We start from the raw sequence: 18,952 nt of genomic DNA, 5'->3' as shown, positions 1-18,952 counted from the left end.
TCCAAGGAGCCTGGGCTGCTAACACCCTCCCCTTTCTGTCCTCCCTATAGAGAGGCCGGAGCTGGACGAGCTGACCTTAGAGCGTGTGCTGGAAGAGCTGGAGACACTGTGCCACCAGAACATGGCACGGGCCATCGAGACGCAGGAGGGGCTGGGCATCGAGTATGATGAGGATGTGGTCTGTGACGTGTGCCGCTCTCCCGAAGGCGAGGATGGCAACGAGATGGTCTTCTGTGACAAGTGCAATGTCTGTGTGCACCAGGTGGGTAGCCTCTTAATGTCCCTAAACCCCACACACCACACACACACACTGCCTGGGCAGGCCTCCATCCCTCTGCCTGGAGCTCATCTTCCTGGCTGTAGGAGCACTGGGCCACTGTGAGCAAAGACCCCTAGGGAGGAGGAAGGGAATGGTGTGAGTACCCCGTGGTGCCAGGGACACCCAGGGCCACTTGACCCAGCCCTGCCAGCCAGACTTAAGTAAACTCCAGTTGGGTGTTCTTTTAATCCTCTCTCTTGACTCCCCTCTGACCTTCTCCACGGAGTACCTGCCCCATCCTCTACCCCCCACCCCCCCACCCCCAGCCCTGCTCCTCTGCTCCTCACCATCCTGTACTTACAAAGAGGCAGCACAGTGCAGTGATTGAGGGTAGAGCCTGGAGCCGAGCTGCCTGGTTTCAAATCATGGCTCTACCCTTCCCAAGCTGTGGGACTTCAGGCAAGTTTCTTAACCTCTCTGGGCCTCTGTTTCCTCAACCATAAATAACAGTGAGAGGATTAAGTTACTTACTACAAGTTATTTGCTTAAAACAGCATACTAACTGACAGAGACTGTAAATACTTGTTACCATTATTGGTATAAACCAGATGTGGCCTAACCAGCCCCCCTGTTGACTGTGGGCCCCAGATTGCTAGGTTTTTTGCATCTCTGGGCCTTGTTTACAGAAGACCTGACTAGGACCTAGGGGACCCCTCTCTGGGAAAGCCACTCTGAATTTGACTTTGAGGCTGCCCTTAAACCCACTGCTGATGGAATTGCTGCTGGGGAGCTCAGAGTCAGGGGCTTCACCTGGCTGGCAGGTGGGTAGGTAGTGTACCTCTTGTACATTCATATCCCCAGCAACTCTTAGGTCCACATGTCTCCCAAGACCAAGGCATGACAGAAGGAGCCCTGCTGACAGATCTCTGTGTAAATAATATGAAAGCTCTGGGCCTTGTCCCTAGGCAGTATATATCCTCAATTGTGTATTCAACTTAAGGGGCTTCGTGGACCCTCCTGAAGTCCATCTCCTATTTTGAACCTCTGGTTAAAGTGACTGTCTCCAGCAGGGGGCAGACCTGAGCGAAACACAGAGGACTTATCTGAATGGTGACGTATTAGGCACACTCTGCAGGCAGAGAGCTTCCCAGGAGGCCTCCCTCCTGGAGGCTGGAGTCAGCATAGCAAGGTAGTTCAGGGTTGGGGCTGGGACTGGGACTGAGGCCATTCCCAGCAGTCTGCTGACCCGATGTGGATTGGCCAACGACTCTGACTCATGACCACCCTGCTTTCTCCCCAGGCCTGCTACGGGATTCTCAAGGTGCCCACGGGCAGCTGGCTGTGCCGGACGTGCGCCCTGGGTGTCCAGCCAAAGTGCCTGCTCTGCCCCAAGCGAGGAGGAGCCCTGAAGCCCACCAGGAGTGGAACCAAGTGGGTGCACGTCAGCTGTGCCCTGTGGATTCCTGAGGTGAGCAGGCGTGGGGGCAGGGCCGCCCCGGGGGAACAGCCCGTGGAGAAGTGGGTCTAGGTGGAACTCAAAGCTCAGGCAGCAGGGCACTGGGAAAAGAGTGCTGGCCCTCAGGAACTGAGGCAGTGAACCTGCATTAAAACAGGAGGATGTCAGGCAACAGGTCTGGGCAGAGCTCAGGCAGCAGCCCCCAGGGAGCTCAGCCTGTGGACCTGGGCAGAAGTCAGATGGTAGTTCCCGTGGGACGGGGGTTATCGAGCTTGGGGGATACAAGTCTGGGGTCTGGACGGGCAGCAGACTATAGGGAAAGCAGGTTCTGGGTCCATCCAAACCTAGGCAGTGGTTCCAACCAACGTGAAGCCCCAGGTTTAAAACAAAAATGAGTCACTGACCTTAAAGAAAATCAGGCAGTGAGCCTAATTAAAATTTGGGTAGTGAGTCTGCTCCAGCCATGGCTGGGATGGAAAGGCAGGCCTGTGTCTGAGTCCAGGTGAGGAGAGTGAGTTAGCAGACTCCTAGGTTCATGGAAGCCCATCCCATTTTATTTGAAATGTGAAGTGTTGAAGTTCACCAGCATTTCAGCTCCTGCCCTGCTGTGTGCCCTGACCCAGAATGTGGCCCGCTTCAGTGCTGCCTAAGCCGGGAGCAAGCCAGGTGGCCCTGTCAGCGGGTGGCCCTCCCCTTGCTGGGCCTCATATCGCAGGCTTCTGTGATGGTAGTTGTCTGTGTCAGCAGTAGTCACTTGCTCCCAGATCAGCACTTAAGGGCTGGAGCTACCTCAGAGTGTACTCTGGGCTGGGCATAGTAGGGACAGAGGAACCAGTGAGGGCCCCACTGGGGGCCTTCTCAGCCTCAGGGTGTGGTATCCATGCGAGGGCTCTGTTCAGGACCTTTGGGCATGGCCCTTCTTCCAGTCTCAGGCAAGGACAGTGGGAGGCGAATTGCCCTGCCTCTGGGGTGGATGAATGGGCTGTTCCCAGTAGGAGGGGAGGGTTGTAGGGTTGGCCTGTTCCAATAGGAGGAACGGAAGTGGCTGAATAGAGGCACATCCCCCATGCGCTAGGAGAGCCCTGGAGGCCCAGCAAGAGGAGATGCTGTCATGAGGCCCTTTCCTGGTACCCAGCAGAATAAATAGAATGTATAAAAGTTGTAATAAGAACTCGGGAGATGCTATTAACAAAGGCCTGAAGTGTGGAGGAAAGGAAGAGTTTTCATACACAAACACACACACACACACTCGTCTACCTCAAGGCCCACCCGGTCACAGACACGCACAGTCAGCCAGTCGTGCACTGATGCACACTCTCTGATATGTTTATGAACAGTTGAAAATCAGTCATTGATGAGCACACATTACACGCTTACCCAGGTGGTTGACCTGGGACAGCTAGGAGGGACTTGGGCCTTTGAGCCATGCTTGTTTGGAGTCAGGAAGGACCTGGATTTGAAGCCTGTCCCGCTGCCCTGTCTGTCCCACCACCTGATTTCATCAGATAACCCTTACTTTGGGTTCCTTGGAGGCAGGCTGGGGATGAGGGGCCTGATGCAGCTCCCTGTGTCCTGCCCAGGTCAGCATCGGCTGCCCCGAGAAGATGGAGCCCATCACCAAGATCTCACACATCCCAGCCAGCCGCTGGGCTCTGTCCTGCAGCCTCTGCAAGGAGTGCACAGGCACCTGCATCCAGGTACATGGCTCACTGCACCCCCTGCTGCTGGAGCCCATATGGGAGCCAATGGACCGAGGACACTCCTGGGAGCCTAGGAAATGGACAGCTGCCACCGTCCTCCACCTACCTCCATGGTCACTGATGGGCCAGGGGAGGGCCAGGGAGGCATGGGACTGGGTCCCCACCTGGGGCAGGGCATTACTCCATCCCCTATTTCTCCAGGGAGCGGGGGCGGACCTGGGGAGCTAAGGTTTAGCACCCCACTGCAGTGCTGAGAACTCTGGCTTTCCCCAAGAGTAAGTGCCGTGGGCTGGATAAGTACATTGACCTCGCTTTTGACATCAAACTTGGTTTGTGGGAGGGGTAGGAATCAAACCTCTTCTGCAGCTAAGCTAAGACGCTCTCCCAACACAGGGCAGAGCTTCTCTAGTCTGTCCATATCAGAGATTCCCAAACTCTAGTGTGCGTTAGAATCACCTGGAGGACTTGTTAAAACACAGATAGCTGGGCCCCACTCCCAGAGGTTTTGACTCAGTAGGTCTGGAGTGGAGCCTGAGAATTTGGTTTTCTAGTGAGTTCCCAGGTGATGCTGATGTTTCTGGTCTATAGGTTGGCGGTGGAGGGTTATCCTTTCTCCCCCTCATCTCTCCAAGAACAGAGTTGTCATTGCCAAAACTAGATGTGCCTCATCCATTCATAAACCAAAAACCAAACCTGTTGTTATTGAGTCAATTCCAACTCATGGCGACCCTTTAGGACAGAGTACAATTGCCGTACAGGGTTTCCAAGGCTGTAAATCTTTACGGAAGCAAATCGCCAGATCTTTCTCCCTCAGAGCAGCTGGTAGGTTTGAACTACTGATCTTTTGGTTAGCAGCAAAGTACTTAACCACTGCGCCACCAGGGCTCCTTTTCACCCATTCATAAGACCTTCAAAATGCCTTGTAACTCCAGCATAAATGGTCACTAATAGTTGGATGGGCTATTGCTGAAATAGTCTTCAGCCACCCACAGCTGTCATCTGAGGCTGGGAGGGAGGGGCAGTTCCTGAGCATACTGGGCAAGACGAAAAGGAAGGGGTCCAAGTCCAGCCCCACCTCCCGGAAGATAAAGCAGGTGGGGAGGAGGGAGGACAATGATTCTTACCTTAGATAACATTGCAGAAGAGGTTATGAGCTAAGATCAGCTTCTTTCTTTTGATGCCTTCTGATCTCAAAGCTGTTTTGCCCCCGCAAAAATGCAGCTTGTCCCCAGAGGAGTTGCCCAGTCATCTGCTAGTGGTTGATTTCCCCGGGATACACAGTGCTGAGCCCCATTCCTTTTCCATATCACCCGGGGCTCCCTGTTCCCCACCTGCCAAAGCTTCACACTTCTTAGGATATTGTAAGTCTTATCACATTTTATTTAGGGTCTCACCAGTATTCTGGCCTCTCAGTAGAACCCTAGGGGAAGCCCCACATCCTTGTCGCCCCCAACCAGGGCTCCTTTCCTGCTCCTGGACTCAGCCTGACTCTGCCCTTCCTCTCCTGCCAGTGCTCCATGCCTTCCTGCGTCACAGCGTTTCACGTCACATGCGCCTTTGACCATGGCCTAGAAATGCGGACTATATTAGCCGACAACGACGAGGTCAAGTTCAAGTCCTTCTGCCAGGAGCACAGTGACGGGGGCCCACGGGGTGATCCCACATCCGAACCTGCAGAGCCTAGCCCAGCCGGTGAGGACCTAGAAAAAGTGACCCTAAGAAAGCAGCGGCTGCAGCAGCTGGAGGAAGACTTCTATGAGCTGGTAGAGCCAGCTGAGGTGGCTGAGCGGCTGGACCTGGCAGAGGTGTTGGTTGACTTCATCTACCAGTACTGGAAGCTGAAGAGGAAAGCCAATGCCAACCAGCCGCTGCTGACCCCCAAGACCGACGAGGTGGACAACCTGGCCCAGCAGGAGCAGGACGTGCTCTACCGCCGCCTCAAGCTCTTCACACACCTGCGGCAGGACTTGGAGAGGGTGAGTACCCCTGCTGCCCACCCACCGCCTGGTGGGCATCCCAGGAGCTATTTTCACTTCACACTCAACTGCCTGGGACTAGCCATGGTTCACCAGGACTCAGACTGTGAGCTGTGGCCCGCTGGTCCTGCCGAGATGCTAGCCAAGGGGCTGAGGGCTTCCAGGTCTTAGAAAGAGCAGGGCTGACTGATACTATGAGAATAGGGAGGACCCAGCTTGTTGAGTCTCTTGAGTCTCTTTCCCAGCCCTTTCTCAGGGTCATGAGGCTGGGGAGCACCAGCGATGGGACAGGACCCCAGGCTTCTGACGTCTAGTTGCCACTGACTCCATTTGTGGGCTCCATAGGCCCTGCCTTCAACACGGGAGCTTCTGGTTAGAATCTGAAGCAGGGGAGGAACTGGGGCCTGCCAAGCTGCCACCCTCACCTGTGCTTAGAGCCTGGGTCCCAGGTGTGAGGATTGTTAAATCAGCACAGCCGGCGTGTGCTGGGCCAGGCAGGACAGACAGATGTGGGCAGTAGACAGAGATCCTGGAGGTGTGCAGTGTGTGTGAGGATTGGCAGCTTAGCCTGTGTGGGACGGGAAGGATGATGCTGGAAGGGCCTGTCGTCGCTGGTAGATTTCAGGGGCTGGGTTGGTGACCAAGTGTGTCAGGAAGCTGCAGAATGCCTGATGTGGTGGGAACTTCCAAGCACTCCTGGAGCGGGGGTCATAGGGTCCAAAATGGATGAATTGGCTGAAAGCCCCCCAGCTGTGTGATGTGGTAGAGAAGATAGTGGCTGGGTCCAGAGTGGTGGCTTTGGGGTGAAAGCAGGAGGGGAACAGATGCCAAGATTTTGTGCTGGGGTATGGGCGGGCACGCAGTGAGAGTAGCGTACCTGGTGCATGGAGGCCCCCTCAAAGCCTGCAGCTCCTCCCAATCCTTCAGAAGGAAGGTGAGGGAGGGGGCCTGCCTTCAATGGAGTGTGTCCCCAAACTTGGCTGTTCTGGTACACCTAGGCCACCTCCAGCTGGTGGATCACCCCTCTCCAGGTTGGGGGCAACTCAAGGATGAGGCAGGCTGTTCTGGCCTCTCTTCCTCTCTGGGATAGAGAGGATTCCAGAGCATGTGGTATCAGACATGTCACAGTGCCCCCCAGTCTGTACAGACACACATGCCCACGCTCTCCGCAGGCTGTGCTAGGAAACAGCCCTAAGTGGAAGCACTAAGGGAGCTTTGTGTGACCTTAGGCAGCTGCTTTTTTTAATCTGCATCTCAGTTGGCAAGTCTGTAAAATGAGCAAATTGGCAGGCGTTGTAATGTGCTATGTAGGGGGAAACATGAGATGGAGGTTCCAGATTTGCCGCACTCCCCTTCACCACACTCATCTGCCCTGGGGCCTGGTCAAGGGGGAAATGACCGTGATTGGCCTGGGAAGGGTCAGGAAGGGACAGACAGGGAGGAGAGACCAATGCCCCAGGCTCCAGCCAACGCAGACAGCACGGCCACCTGCACTGCAGCCCCCACCTCCTGAGCAGTCTGGCCGCCTATTACATACGGCAGGTGTGTCAGGTACAAGCCCTCTGAGAACCACAGCTGCTTCCAGAGCTGTTCTCAGGCCACCCCCGTCTCCACCCTTAGTGTCTCCAGCACAGACACCAGCTTTTGCTCCTGATCTGTTTTCCAAACGACTCAGCAGATCTGACCTCCCTGGTCTGTGCTGGACATCCGTGAAGTCTGCCCACGTGCCTGGCCCTGGCTAGGCTGTGTGGGGAGGCCAGGGGGTGGGCTCACTTCTTTAATCATCGCAGTTGTCGTGGGAAAAGAAAGGTGGGGTGGATACTCCCAGCCCTACTGAGCAGTTGAGGAAACTGGGCTCAGAGAGACGAGGTGACAGGAAGCCTTAGGGGAACTTGGGTTTCCTAGAGTTTGAGCTCGAATTTGGGCCTGAAAGTGGGAGTTGTTGGGAAGAGAGATGTTGGCTTATCCTCTATTCCTTAAATGCCCTGGGCAAGAGTATCCCTTATCAATCCTCCCAATATCCGCACTCCAGTGTTAGCTGGTACAGGTGGGGCCAGGGGCTGGGATGCCAGCGAGCCTGCTGGGGCAAGGCTCTGGGGTTCCAGGACAACCAGAGCTGGGGCACAGACCCCTCTAATGAAGGGACAGGGTCCTCCAAGGTCAGGTGTGAACCAGTGCACTCTCCTCCAGGAGGAGGAAGCAGGAGAGACTGAAGTCTGTGCAGCTTCTTAGGGCTCGGGAGGACCCTGTCAAAATTCTGCTTCCCTAGCAGCCACTGAACTGGGCTTGGGGACACCAGCTTGACAAGATCTAGGACACAGGGCTCCGGGCACTAGCTGAGAGCAGGGCGAGGGAAGGAACAGCCCTGGCAGGACCAAGGAGAGGAAGGGTGTCAGACACAGTGATGTACCAGGCTCACCCAGGCCTCAGGGCCTTTCATGGCCACGTGTTGGTGGCAGTGAATGAACAGAGCTGAGAACTATGCTTGTGGGGGAGGCTTTCTGCAAAGACCCATGACCTGGTGGTCTGTCTAGGCCCGGTCTCCAACCATGGCCCAGTGCCAGCAGCCAAGAGTGTCCAGCCTGGGACTGGGCAGCTGGCCAGCTTGGGCATGGAGCCATCAGGGGGGTGGTGTAGGGGTTAAGAGTGAGGCCTGGGGTAGGCTGGGTTTGCATCCAGTTCCAGCACTTCTCACTCAAAGTGTGTTTCCACTTCTTTGAGTTTCCCTTTCCTTGTCTGTAGAATGGGATTAAGGATCACGCTAACCTTGGGATCGCACAGAACACGGGTACAGAGCTTAGCACAGTGCCCTCAGCTGTTGGCCATGATTATTGTGGTTGCTCTGGCTGTGCAAGCAGTTTGGCTCCTAGAGGAAAGGAGGCCATGCTTTGCACTCTGAGGGTGGGCTGCACGGGGGGCCAGCGGGGCAGGGGGTGTCCTCCCTGATTGATCATTTGCCCCCTTCGTAAGACTGGGCAGGGTGTTTTCTGAGAAGCAGGAGCCGGGACCGTGCTGCCAGCCCCAGCATGAAATTTTATCATCAGCCCAGAAAATTTGCTTTCCTAAAATTTCAGCCATAGGCCTTGGCCCTGGCAGGCAGCTCGGGAAGGCGTGGCTGCTGCAGCTTCCCAGAGTTATTCATGGCTAACAAAAAAATTGCAGCAGTGACGATTAGCCCAACAAACGCTGACTGGTGTCCCCTAGCAACCACACTGGCAGCCGGGCTGCGTAGGGGCCTGCTGCCTGTAGCTCGGGATCTGGTTACCCAGAGTTTATTTGAGACCTGGCAAGCTTGAGGAGGGGCCAGGAGAGTGAGGCAGCTCCCAGACACACATGCCCTAGATAATGGACATGTCGGAACTCCCAAGGGCCTCACTTCTACAAGCTCTCCCAAGGAGAGGAAGGCTTGGCTGAGAAGTGGGTCCTGCCCTCCCCGTCTCCTTATCACTTGGCTACGCCCCACTTATCTGTCCTTGGTGCCTGGATAGTGGTCCCCTTGCTTCCCCTCCTCCCCTACCAAAGCCTGCCTTGTTCTGGGCAGCTCAACCTCCAGACCTCTGGCTCCCTGGCTCCCATACCTCCCATCTCTAGGACTTCAACACGTTAGTGCCCTCACCCGACACAAACCCAGTCACCACCCCGAACTGCCGCTTCTTGACCAGAGCTCCTGTTCTCCCTGTTCACTTGCCTCCCAGGCACCTCACCGTTCCCTGTCCCCCCATTCTCTTCAGTCCCACCCAATTTGGCATTAGCACACCGCCCATGCCCTTTCCACCTTGCAGAGGCCACACACCTGGTGGACCCTCACCCAGGAGGAGCCATTGTCTGCCCGGTGACGGCAAGCCCACCAGGAGACATCCTGTAGCAGTGAGCAAGCAGGTGCCACCAAGGTACCTACCAGCCAGCTAGCAGGACACACCGTGAAGTAAATGTCATTTCCGCAGCCGATTTTTTTTTTTTTCTTCCCCAGTTGCTGTGGAGTCATTTCCAACTCATGGTGACCCATCTGTGTTAGAGTAGAACTGTACCCCATGGGGTTTGCAATGGCTGATTTTTCAAAAGTAGAATGCCAGCCAGCTCTTTCTTCTGAGGCACGACTAGGTGGAGTTAAACCTCTAACCTTTCAGTTAGCTGCTGAGTGCATTAGCCGTTTGCGCTACCTAAAGACTCTTCTTCTTTGTTACTACACTGAAATTCAAGAAACTGTAGTTTTACTTAACCTAGCTGCCCCTTTCTCCAGGAAGTCTTCCTCACCGCCCCAAGTCTTGTCCTGTCAGTACTTGCATAGCACCTGTCTGCTCTGCTGGATGGCGAGCCCTGAGGACGTTATTGCTCACTGCTGAGCCCAGGATCCATCACAGCACCAGTTCACAGAGCTGAAACCTGTGCTTAGGGGTGCGAGGGGAGGAGGCTGGGGGAGGGGACGCCCTGAAGGTGATCATGAGGAAGTCCAGGATTTGACAGGAAGTCTGGCCAATAGGCCAGAGCTAGGGGCCACAGGCTGGGGCCAGGTGATCACAGCCCAGAGCTGCCCCTTTGGGGGATTGTTGGCCGTGGGGAGTGGGAGGGGGTGGGTAGAGTTGTGTTGCAGAGGTGGGTGGTGCCATGGCTTGGTCTTCACCATCTAGGCCCGGAGGTGATATGTACCAGTGTGGAACGCTACCAAAAGTCCATGCAGAGCTCATCCTGTGGAGGCTTGAGTCTGGACCCGGTATTCTAGGATCTCCTTCGTGGTTGGGCTCAAGAAGGAAGGAGGATGCCCATGTGCAGCAGAGAGGTCTGAAATCACAGCTGCTTCCAAGCTTGAAGAAATGTGATCATGCTAAGAGGCGGGAGCTCTGAAGACTGAACTCATCCTTGAAGACACAACCCAGCTGGAGACAGGCACTAGCCTCTGCTGGAGAGAGACCGGTGGGACCCAGGATTCAAGCTCAGCAACTCTTGGCTATCTGTACCTACTACTAGAGGCTCTGTCCTGAGCTGAAGATGACCCCAGGCCAAGGAGCTTTCTCAAAGGAGGGGCCCTGATCTTGGCTCCAGAAGTGTGACCTACTCTGAGAGCAGCCGATGAGGGATGGCACACTGCAGTGAGGTGCCAGGTGAGCAGGCACAACATGACCCACACTTCAGGTGCCTCCCTGCCCCATGCACTAAGCAAGCTGGTCTCTGTGGCCCTGAGGGGCTCTTCCCGGCTGGCCTGAGGGAGCTGGAGAGGTCCCTGCCCCCTGAGGAGTTCTATCTCAGGCTGAGCAAACATGGCCATGTGGATGTGGGGGCCTTGGCTAGAGCATCTTGGCCATGGCTTGGGTCCCAATGCAGCAGGTGGACATGAGTCAGCCAGACTGGGCACCGGTGGGCCAGGGGCTGCCTGTCTGCTCAAGGCTATTCTGTTGCAGCTCTCTCTAGCTTCATGTACCGTGGTCATTCGTGGTTCAGGGCAAGTGTTGGTTTTCGCTATGGGGCTTATGGCTGAAGAGTTTCTTTGATGTGAAGGAGAGGCTGTGGACAGGAGGCAAAGGGATGGACCTTGAGAGGCTTTGATGAGCCTTGGACCACTGTATCTGCAGGGGAGAGCCACAATGTTGGAAGAGCCTTGGGAGGCGTCATGGCTGATTACACCAAGAACTTAAGACTGAGAGAAAGAGGTGGAGTTACCAGCCTGAGCTCACCCCATGCTCTCTCATGCCCACTCTGGCTCAGCCAGGGGCCACGGGGCCAAGGCTGTGCCTAGGCCCGTGGTTGGATCAGACAACTATGGCACAGAGCTGAGGATGCACTCTGGGGTCTGGGAATTGATTCCCAGATGTCCTGGGCAGGATAGGCAGTGGTGGCAGCTGAGGCCTCTGCCCTGGGCATGGCCTTCACCAGTGCAAGGCCCTCCAGAGCTGGGAGGTCAGGGGTGGCTGCCCGTGAGTAAGGTGGAAAATCTTTCTTGTGTTTCCTCAGGTTAGAAATCTGTGCTACATGGTGACAAGGCGCGAGAGAACGAAACACGCCATCTGCAAACTCCAGGAGCAGATATTCCACCTGCAGATGAAACTTATTGAACAGGATCTGTGTCGAGGTAGGCGTCTTCCCTGCCCACCGCCAGCCACGCTCTCTCCGGGATGGGTGCCAAGGAGGGTGTGTCTTCAGGGCCCGGTGGGAGCATGTGTGTGGGGCCAGAGACCACTGGTCCCCACCCCTGCCCTCCACCATCCAGTTAATAGGCTGAGAGGGGGACTTCCCAGTGTCCTAGTTGTGTTGGTAGACAAGGAACCAGAGGTTGGAATGTGGGCATCAGGCTTCCCTCAGGGAACCCAGGCAGCGCCAGGGCCACAGCAGTTCAGGAGCAAACTGCATGTGAGCAGGTGCAGACCAAAAGTCCTAGCAGCTGTATGCTAGTATGGAGGAAGGAAGGGTCAGAAGCTGGAGAGCCCCCACAAAGCCCACCCCATCTGCCTGGGTGTTAATTCTGAAGAATGCAGCTGCGCCAGAGGTGGAACACGACCTGTGTATTTTTTCTCTCTAACCGTTGGGATTCAGGCCTTGCACCAGTAGGTTTTTTCTCCGTTTTTTTCTGATTCTCTTAATATAACATGCACTCTAGAAATCGAAGGCCAAAGAAGCCCTGACATTGCTCTTACCTGTTAATTGCGGATATTGCCACACACAGGGCTCTTCCTGGATTGTTGTCATTTTAAGGAAGGCAATGCTTAACCCAAAAGAATGATGCTCTAATGTCAAATTACATGCTGCAGAAGTAGCTGGATGAGGAGAGCTTTTGAGCTGGGGCTGCCACTGCCAGCTCAGCCTCTGGGTAAGGCCGGGCCTGGAGTGGAAAGGAGCGCTGTTGGGCTACCGCTGGAGCACTTGATTTAAGGACCGATACTGCCCCAACCCTGCCCGAGAGCTGAGCTGCCTCGATAGCCTTTGGTATCACCACCCACTGTGGCCCGAGACATCAGCACTGCTACATGCATGTGCTGGATTAGGGCAGGTTACGGCCATGCAGAGGTCAGAGCTCACCATGGACCTGAAGACTGTGGCAGCTTCCTGGTTTCCAGAACTTACAGGCTCCTTCTTGTGATCATTGGTTCATTGAGTACTAACTGAGAACCGACTGGGCACACTTCAAGGCACACCGCAGGGGACTGAGTCGTCAGGGTTCTTGCCCTCATGGAGCTCACCGACAGGAAGGATAAAAGGAAGTGAACACACTGAATTGGCAACTGAGAGGCTGAAGTTGGTGCCGATGTAGGGACAGATGGTATCAGGGTGGCGTCACAGAGGCGATGGTGCTAGAGTAATGTCCTAAGGCCTCCTAGCACCTCTGCTGTGGCCACACATCCAGAAGGAGAGCTTTCCCAGGCCCCAGAGGCCCACACACACAAGGCAACCACAATCAAGGAAGCAGAGAGTGGAAACACACGAGCAGTGCCCTGAGGGACCCAACCCTGCATTACATTGGTGACATTTGCAGCTCCGTGACCTGAGTGGCAGAACAGACAGCTGCTTTGTTCAGGGCAGGGCATTTGGAGAGAGGGCTGGTTCACCCCTCCCGAAGCTGATGCCCACACTGTTGCGACACTTGACACTTGAGGTGTGATACGGGCTGTGAGCACATTGCCTGTTCTGGCCTGAGGACTGAAGAACGCCTCCCAGTGGAAGTGATATTGAGGCTGCCAGCTGAACCAAGTAAAAGAAAAGATAAGGAAACAGCATATTTGGAGACCTAGAGGCCAGACGTGTCTTGTTAGAGAAACTGGGGCAGAAGGAAGATGTGTAAAGTGAGGCCGTGGATGTGTCAGGGTCAGGTAGGCAAGACCTTGTGACCTAGGGAAGGAGCTGAAACTATTCTGAGGGCAGTGGGGAACCACAGAACACCCCCCTCCCAGGTATCTAGGCATTGATCCCATGTTATAGATGAGGAGACTAAGGCCAGCAAATAGGAGGCACCTGCCCTGAGGCTGCACAGTGGGTTAACAGCAGAGCTAGGAAGATTTTCAGAGCTGGGGCCACACCTCTCATTCAGCCTTCTCTTAAACCCTTGTTTGGGTAGCCCTCTTTCCTCTGGCTGAGACACCAGCTCAAGAGGCCCAGTGTTGTGGGGCCTCCTCCTCCACGTGTCCCTCCCCTACTCCGTGTTCTCTGTGGCTCCCTAGACCTAAGTGGTCATGGGCTGAAAGGGTATGAGGACCAGGTGTGTACTGTGAATCTTCATCTACTACCTGACCTTGAAAGTAGACCAGAAAACTGAGGCAGGGGACTTGGTAAAGGGAGCGGATCACTGCGTCAGGACTGGAAGGCAGGCCTCTTGATTCCTCAGGTAGTGTTCTTTCCATTTTCATGTCCAGCTCCTTCACCTGCCCAGACCCACCCTCAGTCCACCTTCCCACCCACCAAGAGGCCTTGTAGGTCCCATAGGGTATGATCTACGTGTAGGTCAAGTCTACATGGGCCTCTCCTCCGGGTCCTGTACCCTCCCCAAGACCCCAGGCTCTTCAAGGGCAGCAGTGGACAAATACCTGTCTCGCCCACACTTGGCTGTCGTCTGACTCACTGGAGCCTGGTTTTCCCAGGATCCTCACAGCTCTCACCCAGGTCACAGGGGCAGGGCAGGGTGGCTTGGAGAGGGAGTCACTGGATTGATGGAGGACTCCTGGAATGATACGCAGTGATCTTGGTTCTGACTGAGACCACTTGGGGTAACCACCCGCCTCCCTCCTCTTGCTTTCCCTGATGCAGAGCGGTCTGGGAGGAGAGCAAAGGGCAAGAAGAACGACTCGAAAAGGAAAGGCCATGAGGGCCCGAAGGGCAGCCCCGAGAAGAAAGAGAAAGTGAAGGCTGGGCATGAGTCTGTCCTGGGGCAGCTGGGTGAGTGAGTGGCCATGCTGGCCTGGTGGACATGGCCAGGCTCACACCATCACCCTGCTGTGCACCCCCCATAAGGCCAGGAGGACCACAGCACACCCACTGCACAGAATGGGAGACTGAGGCCCAAACAGGGTGTGACCAGACCCTCCCATGTGCTCACATCTTCCATCCATAAAGGAGACCAGGGTCTCAGAGGCCCGTCTGACATCCTGAGAAGCCCCCCTTCTGTGAACTGGAGGCTCAGGAACTGTTTGGTCATTCCCCTTGGCCGGGGCCCTGGATGTTAGATTTTCCCAGACGACTTCAGGGGGCCTCGAGGCCTTCTAGGCCCTTCCAGAAACCCAGCCCCATGCTAGGAGGTGAGGGTCTGCCAAAAACCTCCATCCCTGTCCCACTCTGGCAGAGTCATCTGAACCTTCAGACCCCATTGGGTGGGGAGTGGAAGCTTCCGATGGTTCCCCCAGTCAGTGCCAGTGAATCTTTCTGGAATTGCCCAGAGAGGCAGAGGCCCATAGAGTAGCAGTGGGTCCTGTCCCAGCTGCTGTCTTCACAGCAGCCTTTGAGGGCCCCTAGCATTGGGCTCTGGCCAGAGCCTGTCTCCCCAGGATGTTACTTGCTTTTTCCAGGGCACTTCTCAGGGATCAGACTGGAGTTCTCTTCCAGAGCTCTCCTCTAATAACGCAGAGGCCCCAGGTCATCTTTTGTCCTCAGTCTAATGAAGGGGCAACTTGAGTGGCTAATGGGAGACTGTAAGTCTCACCAGCTGTCCCCTTCCAAGACCTCAGTAAAGGAGGGAGGGCCCAAAGCCAGAACTGGCCCTGACATCCAGGAGAGACCTCCTGCCCAGATGGACCCCACCACCCCATACACGCCTGACATCTTGCTTTGGAGTTCCTGGCTTTGGAAGCTCTGGGAAGCATGGCTCATAAAAGTCCAGCGCCCCCTGGTGGCCTGAGAACGTTACTCTCCATCCACTACCCCTGCAGTGGGGCTGGGCTGGGCTGGGCCGCTTCCTGGGCACGAGGCCTATATGGTTACATAGACCCCACCCTGAGGAGGGCCTGGGCTTGGTTTAATGCTCTGCTTTTGCCAGGATGAAATTCTTCATAAATTTGGAACAAGGGGCCCCACATTTTCATTTCACACTCTACCCTGCAAATTATGTAACCAGCCCTGGGGGTGAGTGGACCTTCTAGGGAGAGGGGTATATAGTGTGGACCCTGCTCTTTGGTGGTGTTTGCAGAAGGGATGGACAAAATAAGATACTTGATTGGGAGGAAGAGAGGGTGGAAAGCACCCAGCTGTGTACTGGGGATGATCACAGAGGGCTGCCTGGAAGAGGGAGTGAGACACAACAGCTGCTGACATCTCACCTGCCTCCTCTCTCCCCTTGGCCAGGCCTGTCCACTCCATTTCCCATCGACGGCACCTTCTTCAACAGCTGGCTGGCGCAGTCGGTGCAGATCACAGCAGAGAACATGGCCATGAGTGAGTGGTCACTGAACAATGGACACCGCGAGGACCCTGCCCCAGGGCTGCTGTCGGAGGAGCTACTACAAGATGAAGAGACGCTGCTCAGCTTCATGCGAGACCCCTCGCTGCGACCTGGAGACCCTGCCAGGAAGGCCCGTGGCCGCACCCGCCTGCCGGCCAAGAAGAAGCCGCCACTGCCACAGAATGGGCCAGGGCCACAGACAACTCCAGACAAATCCCCCAAGAAGCCCTGGGGCCAGGATGCTGGCAGCGGCAAGGGGGGTCAAGGGCCACCTGCCAGGAAACCACCACGGCGGACACCTTCTCACGTGCCGTCTAGCCCTACGGTCGGGGACTGTCCCATCCCAGCAGCTCCTGAGAGCCCCCCACCACTGGCCCCTGAGACCCCGGACGAGGCAGCCCCCGTGACTGCTGACTCGAATGTCCAAGTGCCTGGCCCTACAGCAAGCCCCAAGCCCTTGGGCCGGCTCCGGCCACCCCGTGAGAGCAAGGGAAGCCGGAGATCGCTGAGTACCAGGCCAGATGCCGGGACAGGACCACCTTCTGCTGTGGCCGAAAGGGCAAAGGTCAGGCTACGCTTCGACACTGAGACTGATGGCTACTTCTCGGATGGGGAGACGAGCGACTCAGACATAGAGGCCAAGGACAGTGGGGTGCAGCGGGGTCCCCGGGAGGCGGGGGCTGAGGAGGTGGTCCGCATGGGTGTACTGGCCTCCTAACTCACCCCTACCCTGCCCTGGGCCCTGCCCTGGTTGCCCACAAGGCCTCAGCCCAGTCACAACTGCCATTTCCAATCTCTGCTGAGTGTCCCAGACCCATGAGCTGCCACTCTGTTATGGTTTTATTTTTAATATAGAGAGAGTTTCAGATTCCACACTGTTGTCTTTCCTCTGTGCTGGCCTAGGATATTAGGATTCCTCCATGACTCTGGCCACAAGGGCCATGGCAGGTCCTCTGCACCAGTCCTGCTGGGGCAGCCTTTGTATCCGGGGCTCGCACAGCCCCACCGGCTCCTGGCTAGACATTGGCAAGGTGAAGAGAGCCCAGGACTGCAGTCCGCTGCCACTGGTGACACAGACTTGTTAGGGCATTATTTCATGGCAGATGGGCCAGCCCAGGGTCTGCCCCGCCTTGCCCCCAAATCCCACTGGGGTCTACTTGGGGGGTCCTGCTGCACTCTACTGATCCCCAAGAAAGTTTAATAAGCGATCCCTGGCCAGAGTTCTACTCACTGTCACAAGCACAATGAGCTTCTATGAGAAAGCACTGAGGGGGCGCAGGTGGCCCGCTGGTTCCACGGGAACCAGAAGCTGTTCTTGATCAACCCACGTCATCTGAGGCCTGCCCGCCCACCCCACGACCCTCCCTCCGTTGCTGCTCTGCCCCTGCCAGCAGCGTCCAGCCCAGCGGTTCTGGGAAGGGGTTCCCAGAATCCTTCCTACGCTGCGCCATTTACTCAGGGGACTCCCAAACAGCCAGCCGCCAGTGCAGGCAGGGGGCTGTAAGGGAGGGCCAGTGCCCAGACGGGTGTGGGGCTCCGACCAGCCCACTGCAGAGAAGCACTCTGGGGCTCCAACTTCCTTCTTCCTTTGGGGCCAGTCTCAGCTGAAGTCTGGTCACTCTCAGACAGAGCTGAGCAGACCAGACAGTTTGCCTTTTCAAGTTTCCCAGTCCTGCTAAGAGATGAGCTTCTTCCTCGGTTTCCTTTTGGAAACTCGTCCTTCCAATAAGCAGTGGGATCCCGGGGCCCACGGCAGACCAGTGCTGGCCTGCTGGAGCTGTTTTCGGTCTTGCTGGATGTTCCTGTGTTCCTCTGTCCCTCAGAGCCTTAACTCCCTTCCCCAACCATGCCCCCCTCCCCACCACTCATGCCCCACCTGTCCGCCCCACCTTCTATGTCCCAGGTAGTTGCTCTGAAGAGTTTTAGGGAGTGGCCCCAGGGTGATAGCTCAGGGAACAAACAAAAAAGGAATTCTGTGAAAACTTTTTTTTTCTTTTACCAATTACTCCTGGGTCACTTCCACCACTGGTAAAACCAGAACTTCTCCAACAAGAACCTTGCAAAAGTCCAGTGAATCAGTCGAATCATTCTGTGGATGCCAAAGAATATTTTGACCCAATACAGCACAGCCTGGACCTGACAACTTGTCATTTGGACTTTTTTTTTTTAATGGAGTTCTTTAGCAACCAAGTATAGCAACATGTTCACCACACATACCCAAAGAGACAGAGCCCAGGCTCTTGGATGCCTTTCTGCTGCTGAACTGCCCCCTGGGGTTGGATTTCAGATCCTGAGCTGGGCCCCCTGTGAGCTGTCCTAACTCTGAGACTCACAGGGGGGAAGATACTGATGGTGAAACTAGCCTGGAAAGAGTCTCATGTGGTTCCCCCCCCCGCACAAATACAAAAGGCGGAAATAACTGGGATGGGGAGCACCTTGACTACCCACCCTCTGACTCCAAAATGATCAAGGTACGACAGTGGCGTTGTCATTGACACTCAGTTCCGTGTGAATTTTAGCAAAACAGGAAGGAAGCAAAGATAATGACTCAGTTTAGAGGATCAAGCAAATGTATCCAGTTGGAGTAGACTCAGAGGGAGTGGGCATCATGGGTTTTGGGTGTTGGGATGGCATGAGCTACCCCGTAGGGCTTAGTCTACCTGCCTGCTTGGTAGTAGTGGCCAGTGCAGTATCAGCATCAGCATCACAACCCCCGTCTTGGTTTACTGCCTTTGAACAGACCTTCTTCCTACCCCATGCTTTGGATCACAACCTTGCCTGTGTTGGATTGCCCCCTGACCCCTAAGGAAGCAAAGGGACAAGCTTGAAGAACAACCAGATTCTGCTAGGGGTTGGCGGTGCCAGGTATGGCTCAGGTCAAACAGACTAGGCACTTGCTCCCTTACCCCTTCACTCCATCTTGGATCAGGGTCTGGGCTCTCTCGGGGAGGGGGCAGGTGGAGAATCAGTAGAGGGGCTGAACTGGTTAAGCCAGAAGGGGCGGCCAGCCTGCATTCTTCACAGAGCCTCTGCTCCAGTTGGCTGGCCGCTGGATTCTGGCCTGTCTTGGTTGGCTATTGCTTTGGACCGAACCATCCCTGGGGGCCTGCCTGCATCACCCGGTCTGTGTCCTGTGTTTGGCTGGCTGGTGGCACCTTCATTCCCAGGCCAGGCCCTAGAGCTGTCCTCACCAGCCAGCTGTCCGTCTCC

The 18,952-nt window shown here is 55.7% G+C and overlaps 1 protein-coding gene across 6 annotated transcripts in view; it reads left to right on the top strand.

The window, feature by feature from the left end:
• JADE2 (jade family PHD finger 2) overlaps positions 1-17,574 on the top strand; it is a 48,188-nt gene extending 30,614 nt beyond the window's left edge. For 4 of the 6 annotated variants that reach the window (XM_023738983.1, XM_004384713.2, XM_023738981.1 and 1 more), the window contains exons 6-12: positions 51-262; positions 1,560-1,727; positions 3,296-3,412; positions 4,927-5,391; positions 11,338-11,455; positions 14,119-14,247; positions 15,646-17,571. In XM_023738983.1, coding sequence (XP_023594751.1) covers positions 51-262; positions 1,560-1,727; positions 3,296-3,412; positions 4,927-5,391; positions 11,338-11,455; positions 14,119-14,247; positions 15,646-16,460 — 2,024 coding nt within the window. In that variant the 3' untranslated portion in view covers positions 16,461-17,571. Of the gene's footprint in view, positions 1-50; positions 263-1,559; positions 1,728-3,295; positions 3,413-4,926; positions 5,392-11,337; positions 11,456-14,118; positions 14,248-15,645 lie in introns of all 6 variants that reach the window. The other 2 variants (XM_023738984.1, XM_012557939.2) reach the window with 2 other exon arrangements.
• Positions 17,575-18,952: the final 1,378 nt, after the last annotated feature.

This window comes from Trichechus manatus, unplaced genomic scaffold (genome assembly GCF_000243295.1).
Source record: "Trichechus manatus latirostris isolate Lorelei unplaced genomic scaffold, TriManLat1.0 scaffold00127, whole genome shotgun sequence".
NCBI classification, from domain to species: Eukaryota; Metazoa; Chordata; class Mammalia; order Sirenia; family Trichechidae; genus Trichechus; species Trichechus manatus.
Note: the sequence above shows the minus strand (reverse complement) of the source record. Positions and strands in the feature narration are given on the sequence as shown.